At 40.2% G+C, this 10,804-nt stretch overlaps 1 protein-coding gene across 1 annotated transcript; it reads left to right on the forward strand.

The window, feature by feature from the left end:
• Positions 1–7,423: 7,423 nt before the first annotated feature.
• Positions 7,424–10,226, forward strand: LOC108667267. Its single transcript, XM_018154273.2, has 3 exons — positions 7,424–7,915; positions 9,140–9,340; positions 9,481–10,226. The coding sequence occupies exons 1-3, from the start codon at positions 7,585–7,587 to the stop codon at positions 9,711–9,713; spliced, it is 765 nt and encodes a 254-aa protein (XP_018009762.1). The 5' UTR covers positions 7,424–7,584; the 3' UTR covers positions 9,714–10,226.
• Positions 10,227–10,804: the final 578 nt, after the last annotated feature.

Raw genomic sequence — 10,804 nt, forward strand, 5'->3', positions numbered from 1 at the left:
AAGTATGCTGCTGTGAGATGCTTTGGTCGCATAAGTCCCGGTAAATCTCATAGCACAGGATGAAGCCACGGACACAAGTTTGCGCTCGGCTCTCTTTTGGCTTGAGGGAGTGCGAGCGCTTACTTACTGTCTGCTGGCAAGTGCGCGCGTGCTTGGGTGTTGTGCATATCCCAATCACTGCGCACGAGAGCAAAAAACTCACGCAAGACGTGAGCGGCTGGCTTTAACCGCACACAATTGTGTGCCTCCCCCATTGCAGCCAAGGAGACGGTGATTTCCTTGGCTGCCCCCTGGGGGGAGCCACTCCTCATAGGGTTGGGTTTTCTCAGGAAAGGTTCACTTGATGTGCTCTGGAAGCAAGTGAACTTGACCTGACTTGGACCTAACCTGCGAGGATTCTCGCTGTTTTCAAAAGAGGTATCAGGCAAGCTACAGCCCTTGACGGTGTCGTGCCATCCGTTGGAGGACTGTGTGTGTGGCAGAGGTCTTGTTCTCTGCTGCACGTTGAAGCGAGGGACCTCAGGGTTAGGTCGAGTCCGGTCTGGTTCGTTTACTGGGTGCTTGGAAAGTAGCTGAACTTGACCTGACTTGGACCTAACCTGCGAGAATTCTCGCTGTGATCGAAAGAGGTATCAGGCAAGCTATAGCCCCTGACGGTGTCGTGCCATCCGTCGGAGGGCTATGTCTACGGAGATGGTCTGTGAACGTAGACTTTTCTAAGAAAAGTCGAGCGCACATTTTGACTTGGACGCATACTGCCAGCCATGGACGGTGATGGGAGCATGGCTTGGGCACGGCAAACTTGCTTCTGCATGCCCACAACACTTGTGGGCGGTTAAACCTTGGCTCTGGCCAGGCAGTCGACCTCCTCTGAAGGAATTGGTCTCGGAGCTGATATGTGGTGAACCGTAGACTTTTCTTCAGAAAGTCGAGCTAAACATCACCGTTAGGCTCTAATGATTATGTGTACCAAGTTTCATCGAGCTACGTTCAGTATTGTGCGAGATATTCTACGCTCACTCACTGAAGACAGGCCGCGTTTTTGTCCGAGACCTCCTGCACAGCTTCGTCTAGTCTGTTCTTGAAGGCATTCATACTCGGAGCGTCAACGATGCCATCAGGGATGCTGATTGATTAATGCCGGTTTGAAGGTGAAGAAGTCATGCGCCGACCGCTTGTAACACCTGGACTCAGCAATGATTGTTTAATTCTTGTTTTCATCTTCTTATTTTCAGTTTCTTTCTATTTTTCGTTGGTGCATGCTTTCCACGTTGTCATGCATCAGTTTCTCATGATGTGAAGCGATGAGAGGGATGACGGTCACTCGAAGCGAGAAGATATGTTATCGCATCGATGTATTAGAACACAGTTTTTTCGTTTTTAGTCGTGACCCCTGGTGTTGGTTCTTGTAAATACAACTTTCCTGAAAGTGTTTTTACGGCATAAAAAATCAAATTTCCTTATTATTACCACGTTTTTCTTAGCTCGCTTTCGTGTCTGTGATGATCAAATCTTGCAATCGATATTTCACCAACTTTCCCATTAGCTAGCGCTCTGAAACTTTTAGGGAAGCTCAGCTCCCGATAACAATACAATAATCAATAATTTGTTGCACGTTTCCAGGCGTATAAACTCTAAAGGAACTCACAAGCAGGGGTTGGAACCTTTAATGCACGTCATCCTCGAGAAGATATTCGTGTTTAGACTGCGTATATCGATGATACGCTTCGTATCATCGATAAGTACATCAAGTCAAGTAAATTGGCTCGCAACAACGTGTTTCGTGTGTAGCAACGGACTAAAAATGAGAAAATAAAATACTTAAAAAACTAACAAGGAATTTAAAAGCAAAGAAAACGCCAAGAAAATTCACCATATCGATATTGAAAACGTTTCGGAGTCCAGCTCCATCATCAGTTCGACTAAAAACTATTTCTAATTATATCAGCAATACACTTATCAAATGTTCAACGAACCATCATATTCATCATATCAAGTAATCACCAAACAATTAAATACATATGCGCCCCACGTTTTTCGTTTTAGATGTTGTAAAGGTTGTAAACTTTCCTGAAAGTGTTTTTACGGCATAAAAAATCAAATTTCCTTATTTAATAATTCTTTCGTATGCGAGATCATGGTTGAATAAATTATTTGTTTGCTGTCATTATTTTGTTTAACATTCTTCATGATAATAATAGCGGTGTCTGCTTTGATTAACCTTTAGGCATGTCTATGATTCTTAAATGTAAGTAAAAATCTATTGATAGTTAGGATGGACAGCCAAGATTCTCAATGCTGTACCAAACTTCTCTCTAGTAGCCAAATTGGGTCCTGGAAGGTCAAATGCCGACTCCCACTAAACCACACTGTGTCAGCAGGAGTGATAGGATGTTTTGGGGATTTAACATCGAAGCATTTTCAAAGCTGGTTGAGGTCTTGAACATGCAACACATCGCTCAATTCTGCTTTACTTAACCACCAGCTGGCCAACTTGCTGGTTTTGACCTGTTCTGTAGTGATTGCTGGTATCAAAAACTCTAACTCACTGCTTCCACTTCGTTACTCTGAACTATAGCCCTTGGACCACCCTGCTCTAAAGTGTTCAAAAGTCGTGGAAAATTATTTTATATTGTTGGAAAAAGCATTTTCCACATCCTTCATTAAGCTTAAATATCTGGACTTGTTTTGTGTTGTAAAATTAGAAAACGTAAACTGTAGGTTTGTAGCGGATCGGTTAGTTACGAAACCGCTACAATTCAAGAACTTAGAATGGGGATTAAAATACGAATTTGCCGAGGATAGTGTTTTAAGTGTATTTTGTAAAGTATGGAAGTTGCACCTGTAGAATGAACAAACGGCTATAATACCAATGGCATAATACAAATCGAGATGAATAAATGAAGTACATTATATAAGCAAATATTACAAATTAGATCAATATAACAGGAGCTATTTAATGTCTTACCCCAAACATTGGCGGATCAGGCTGTTATGATCCTATGGATAACTGAATCTACGAAGAAACAAGATTTTAATCTATAAGTAGCTCGGATGGTTTGCGGAAAAGACAAATATTCTAGAAAACTAATAAAACTGATAACAGATAAATAGTGTCCCTACAGGTTGTTGGGAGGATAGTCGATCGGAGAGTCAGTTGGAAGAGACGCGTGGTGCCGAATGCAGAGATTACTATAGCATCCTGATACGCTAGCCTTTTACGTGTCCAGTGTCCGAACTATTTAATCAATAAGCTATAGTCCTAAATGAACTTCTGTTATACCGATTTGTGATTAATTGTGTTAACCTACTTCTTGAATAAAGTTATTGAACTTAAACGTCTACAAGTCCCTTTTTAAATTCGTGGTTAATTATAGAATCAACAGTGAAACAACGCAATGTACTAAAGAACGATCACTATAGGCCTATATGCGGTGCCTCAGCTGATGCGGCAGGTGACAGGCCCGACAATATTGTGTACGGAAAGACAGTTTACAAATTTTGATGAATGCTTTTGGTCCAACCGTGTGTACGTCGTCTGATTGCCTTGCACCAAAAGAGCCATCAGATAACCTTCCAATGTGAGTGTTCGTGACGTGATTTGTTGCAGAAATTTTCAACGTTTTCTCTACCATGAGCTCTTTAGCCTCTTAGAAAGTTTTCAGGGTCTTCCTCCCATTACCTCCAATTAATATTCTAGGGAGCGAGAGAGGCCTACTCTCAATTGCTAGCAGAGGGACAACTTTTCAGAGGCTCCCGCTTGTCTGCGAACTTTTTTTACCAGCGTGTGAGAAAAGTGTTCCTGGAATAGGAGAGTGCAGGGTGAATAGTTGAGAAGTACTATTCATAAAAGTTTGAGATCGGAAAGCTCGTAGAAAATCTTGAAATAGTAGTATGAAAGTACTAATGCATTTATTATGCATCTTGCCAAGTACACTAAATTTATAACTCAATCAGCGTATCGATAATTAATACTAATATTCCAAAATTCATGCAGATCCGTTAAGTATTGAAGGAATTATGAGTGTCCTAGTTGTGCGAGTCCGCTGGCGAGTTCGCAGGCGGGTCCGTAGAATTGTCGATTGAGTAAATTTATAGAGTATTTGCATTTTCATTAGCAGGATCGCAATTTTTTTAGTACTAATTCAGAAAAACTATCGGAATTGGAATTGGAATTGGGGTGCGTGGTGACCTACGGTCACGACCTTTAAATCGGTCATACACGCTGCCTAAAAAACTTTTACTAGCATAAAAAAAAATTAAAAGTTCACACTCTTATGTTAACAAAAAAGTTCAAATATACCATATTCACAGCTGTCCTAAGAAAAAATATACAAATTTGACAATCGCAAAAAATTAAAACCACGTACTAAAACAATTCGGCACGTTCACACGTCTTCCCACCCTCCCCTCTCTCAACCCTCCATTCCTCAAGACCCAACTTACAACATCCTCCTCCTCTCCCTCATCATCCACACGTTTTCCAAATATCTCTTCACACTCTCAAACATAGCCGCAGTTGCTCCCTCAGACAGACCCGTAATTATCGCCATCCACTCTTCGCTTGTTCTCTCATGCCCCACCTCGTTAGTCTCACCTCTCTCATTCATCCTTTCCCTCCACTCCTTGCTTCCATACCTTCAGCCCATAGTCTTTCACTCGCTCATTTATTTCTCTTTTCCACTCTTTTTCATCCCACTCTATCCCAATTGCACCCCGTACTGTCACCACCCATTCGTCCTTTTATCAATTTAGATAAGTTGTGATAGAAAGATTTTTATGAAAACTCGTTCAAGCTCTTCAGATTCATTTTAATGGGTGAAACGGAAATTTCTTTGAACCAACCTGACAAAAATCGCATGTGAGCCCGTATTAACAGTGCACTTACTCAAGGAAATGAATGAGTCTTTTCTAGATAGCGATCGATGCATCTTGCGCTTGCGTGGGTCATTCTGACTCAGTTTGGTTGGCCTGGTTGAAGGACAGATCAATGCAACATTTGCTGTGCTGTGGGTATGGAAGTGCGTCGCTTTTTGGACAATATGACCTATTCATTTTTCTGAATGTGAGCGTAGATTATCCGTTATTTTCTGTCAAAAGTTTTGCCACGAGCGTCGCCAGTGCTGCCGATTAGGCCGTTTTAGCTCCAAGACGAAACTTGATGGGTGTCAGAAGTTTACATGATCTACAATTTAGATCATGTAAACTTCGGACAGCCATCGTGTAGATTCTACATTATTTTGAACGCGATACATCGTCTGCGTGAAATAACCATAAGAATAATTCTCCTGTATCGGCCGTTTGAATGGTTGCCTTAGTTCTTGGTTTAGCGTTCTGGGTTATTCAGTAATTTTGTGTTTATTCAAATGTTATAAAATGCAACTATTTTCAAATTTGTATCTGAGCAAACATTGCTAACAACATGACAGCTGTAGACGCTGCAGAGAATAATGTATGATATAACCTTACGATACGGCATTGAATGAACGATATTGATCTTGAGTAATTTAGAGCTGAATATCTGTGTTATTTTGCCAAAGTAAGTCCGCGTTTCAAGCGGCTAAAACTGTAAATGAAGAATATTTGGATGAATATATTTTTAATAACAGACATTCCAACTCATCTTAGATCCCCACACCTGCATGACCTCAAAAAACTTAGCCCCACAACTGACCTGTAAACTTACCCCACATCTGGCCTGCCTACATAGTCGAACTCCACACCTGAAAATTTACTCGCCCTAAAGCCACTGACGCTGTACTATCAACAATAATTGAGAGTTCATAACTTCGTCAGCCAATTACTGACGGCTTTTCGAGCTAACCCCACGAATCACAGACGAGAAATCTGCCGCTAAGTGCACGAAATCTGCCACTAAGTGCTATAGGCAGCAACGTTTATATTAGCGAATTTCTTCAACAGCGGCCCAAGGGAAGTGATACTATCTTGCAGTTTTATTAATTGATCAATCTCTTGAGGTCTTCCATAGTAAAGATCAACAAAATTTACCTATATCCAGTGTTTTTTCTTTTTGGTTTATGCACTATAATTTTCATGAAAATTCTCTGCATGAAGTTACAAGGTTAAATATTGCATTGTACTTCAAATATGCCGAGTTGTTCACGAGTAGGCTCTGATGAAAGTTATCCCTAATTATGGCTCATACTTGACAGATATATAACAATTTAGTTAGTTACTTTTCGATACTTTCAGTTGTGTACAAAAATCTGGTGGAATTCAATTTAAATTTATTAGTCATAATAATCCTCTTCTGTGGACGGTCTCAAGCCGAAGCTGAAAAAGAATCTCTGTGACAAAAATGTTCAGATCACGGTGATTAATTCAACCATGGCTCAGATGTTGGAAAAAAATGTTCAGATTTTCCTACACCACTCTAACCGCTCGGTGCTCCCGCTTCACCGGTGTTTTGCCTAGGACTGGAGTCAGAGGTGAGGCTTGATTCTTGGCCACAACCATGCTTACCTCGCTCCTAGCCAATTTATTAAAACTGGATGATCCTTTGGGACTGGACCGTTGATAAATTGTGGATTCCACAGATTTATTGTTGATCACTGATTTTTATAACTACTTTATTTAACCAATTTCCTCAAGTTTGGGTTTGTGTACCCGTATAGGTGTGATGTATATGGCCAGCCATGGATGACCGAGCCAGTCGTGAATCTGTCCTTTAAACTTAAATGAAGCTTGTTCAGTTTTTGGTAGTCAATCTTTTCTTATTTCCCTGAATCGTTGACTTCGTTATGGTAAATTACTAAGGGCGGAAATTGACAGTCTTCTTTATTAGAGATTAAATTTAACGTTTTTTGTTAAGTTGGCTGGAACATCATGCATGTCTTGTATACCGCTAAACCTCAGAAAAGTTTAGACGGAACTGAATAGATCAGAACGCAGCTTACCAAAGTTGGTAAAACATTTCTCAAGTTGGCTAAGCCATATCACAAACACATCGCAATTCACTTCAACTTTTCTGCCACCTCCGTGATAATTAACCGCAGTTTGGCAGTTTGTCTCTGACCACTGCTGGATAATTCGTCAGACTAGCGAAGAGTTGTCAACCATAAAAAACTTTCGAACCGATGTCAGCTTTTTCGTGCCCAGAATAAAGTTCCGGAATAATAGCCTGACAGTCGCACTCCAACTGCAGTACAGTTCGGTTTAGGCTTCAGATCGTCTCATATACTTCTTCTGTTACGAGGCACTCGCAATATTCAATATCTTTCAGGAATTTACATTTTATTTTCGCCCAAAATTTTACTGGTTTACTTTATTCCTAACGTTTTTTATTGATTTTTAAAAACCTGGGGGCAATTTTTCAGATTCGATAAAATCATGCAATTATTAACGTCTGCTAATGTATTCTACAGCTGAACTCGATTATTTTCGGAAGAGCTAATAAAATTGTTCAAGTTCACTAATTAGAGTAAATGTCTGCAGAAAAGTTAAAAATTTTCCTCTAGATTCCAGAAAATTTTTTGATGCGAATATTCATACAATGAAATAATTTTTTACCCATCAGCATAACCTAATATAATACTGCATATAAATTAACACAGACCAATTGAGATGCAGCTAGACGTTCTGTGCAAGATCGCAGTATGTGTTACAACCACAATATTTAGTGATGTTATTCACGGACTCATCAGCCCAAAGTTATTTCGCCACGTCATCATGAACATCACCGCAGTGCAGGATGCAGGCTCGGTCGTTGAACAACACACCGGCATCGGTTCGATTATGTGCGCCGCCATCGCACGCATAAACTACACGACATTTTGCGCCGCGCACAACGGCGACTGCCTCATCGTCAACGAAACTTTTCCGGCGTACTATGACGATGGAACTCCGGATAATGGATACGACTGCCACACGAGTAAAGCGCCGCTTATTGACTATGGTGAGTTTTGTAGCACACGAAAAGCTAAAACTTATACAATGGCGAGAATTATGAGTAAGAAGTTCTATGTAGTCCGGACAATGGCAGCTACAGCCCAGCAATTTAGATGGAATTTGCCCCATGTATCTATGGAAGCGACAAAGTTTCTGGTGATCATAATGAACGATATTCATTGAGCTTCAGAACGTAAAAATATTCCCTAGGGACGGATTTTAATAAAAGAAGTAATTTGCTGGCAAACTCTTTTAAACAACAGTTCTTACATCCCAAAATAATGATGTATATTTTCCGCAAATAATTTTTTCGGTGACAGGCCTCTTCGCTATCAAAAATTTTTTCCCGTTGAAAAGAATTTTTTAAAGGAAAGTTCTAGCTTGTTTAGGGCGACATAATTTCAGGAAATTACAATGATTACATATAGTTCATATTCGGATGGTTTAAATCACGAAGGATTATAGAACTGCACTATACTTACAGATTAATTCATTTCTAGTAAAGACAAAAAGATCTAACACAAGAGTTTAATGCAAAGGCTCAAAAAACTTGATCAGTGAAGGCAACAGAATTTCATATGTATTCGTGATTTCGCTCTAAATCTCAGGCTTACTTAACATATGGTCATCGCTATAGCGGCGCCAGTTGTATTAAAGTTAATCGAATGTTCAGGGGTTTTTTCACTTCGGAAAAGCGGTGCAAGCAGCAGCTTATATATTGTAGAAGTTTTTCATGCTCAAGTTGTCAGAGGATAATATATTCGAATGTGGGTTAACGTCGCTACATTGACAATTATTTTTAGTTTTGTTAAATATTAATAAAGTTAAAGACCTATACACTGTTATTTAAGCGCAAGGAGGATACCTTTTTCGTTTCCTCAGCTACGACCACGGCTATCTTATTTCCTTGGAGATATTAGATTAAATAAGAATGTGTTTTTCCTTTATATATTAGACCAAATAAGAATGTTTTTCGTGAAACCAGCTTCATCAGAAAAATATATTATCATAGCTACCTCTAATTTAACACTCCACAAAGAAAACGAGTTTGTAAAAATATAGTGAGCTTTTTAATTGTACGCTTAGCGGCGGCCATACCGAACTGCGGTGCCAGGTTTCGCAGTCCTACCCCCGTTCTAACATTTAGGCAGCCATTGATATGTTATTTTAGTATATTATTCCATGTATTATATGTTGAGTTCGTAAAATATTTAGTTTGTTTTTCTTTCAGCGGCGGCGATGGCGAACTGCGGACCCGGGTTTTGCTGTCCGCTCCCCTTCGTAGAGTTCGGAAGCCTTGGGTGCGTATACCTCAACCCAGAGCGCCTGGTCTGGAAGGACGCTGTCAAGATGTGCAAAGAATTCTGGCCGACCTCGCATATCTACATGGGCAACACGAGCGCTGATATCCGAACTTTCATCCAGTCCAAAGGTAAGAAAAAGTGTTTAAAGTTGGCTTAATTTGTGGCAGAGATTGCACAAAAGCAACTTGCACTTATTTTTCAAAAGCCATGGTATATGTTTAATAAGTGGATAAGGGTATGTACTCACGAGGTGTTAAAATTCGAGCAGGGGTAGGTGGTGTTTGGATCGGAGCTCACTGGGTCAGCGCCAACAACAGGTGGGAGTTCCTGAACGGTGCCCGCGTGGTGGGCAACTGGGACTGGTTTGAGCCTGGCATCATGAACATTTGGATCGGGGGACCGCCGGGGCCGTGGGAGTGCGCCCTCCAAAGATCAGGTTCAGGCTGGTGTGATATGCCTTGCGGGGCTGAAGTGGAAAGCCTCTGCATAATTGAGCCATGATTTGAGAGAAATATTTTCTCTTGATGCCATGCTCCGATGAGAATATCGCCTCATGACTGCTTAATTGAGCCATGATTTGGCAGAAATGCAATGAAATGCAATTATTTCCTCTTGATGCCATGTTCCGATGAGAATATCACCAAAATGATCTTTCCCGAAGATTGTCTACATCTTCAGAATATTAAAACCTGGAACGTAAAAAATTTGAGTACGCACGTATATTTTAATACGCACGAATGCCATGGGTGCGACCGGTGCCAGCTTACAAAACCGGTACCTGTCGTCCGTGGCGCGGTATCGAAGGCGATGTCTTACGCGGAAAACTGCAGTCGTCCCAACAATGTCGGCCTGACCCATTGTTGGCACTATCAGTCAACGACCTAGTGCAACTCTACAACACCGAGATGATCTGTGCACTCAATGAATTTATTCCTGCACGCACAGTTTGGGCACCTCAACGTAGCTATTTCGTAGAGCCTATGAATCATGTGCTTGGTCATTTTTATCCGTTCTCATCCTTTCTCGTATCTATTTATTTTTGCTTGCTATTAAACTTATGTGTAACGTGCGCTCGTAGTCCGTTTAAACCAGACGCCGCGATAACTGCTTCGTGTAATAATAATAATAATAATAATATTTATAATAAAACATCTAGGAATTAGTTGTTGTCTCATATTCATTCTATCGTATATCACTCCAATTCTCTCCTTGGTTCAATGAGTGCACTGGAATCTTCGTGTAGAATTCTATGACGCCACAAGTTAGTTTTACAAAATATTGAACAAAAACTTATTAGAAAAACTTATATTATGTATAAACTTACTGTGTTCCCTCGAACGCAGTATATTAAGCCTCGCTTGCATATTAATTAAGCCGCTCTTATACCTTCATAATGAACTTAAACGCCAGTCAAATAATCTAATAGTTCGAATTAAATATTGATCATAAGAATACTCATTCATACAATAGAAGTATTGTGCTAATATATAAATATATTGAATAGCTACTTGACGTACGTGAGAATATCTTATCTAAAATATTCATCTCTTCAAATTAACTTCACTCACTCAGACTAGTATGGAAGATTGTAT

The sequence above is a fragment of the Hyalella azteca genome, unplaced genomic scaffold (genome assembly GCF_000764305.2).
Source record: "Hyalella azteca isolate HAZT.00-mixed unplaced genomic scaffold, Hazt_2.0.2 contig14830, whole genome shotgun sequence".
Lineage (NCBI taxonomy): Eukaryota > Metazoa > Arthropoda > Malacostraca > Amphipoda > Hyalellidae > Hyalella > Hyalella azteca.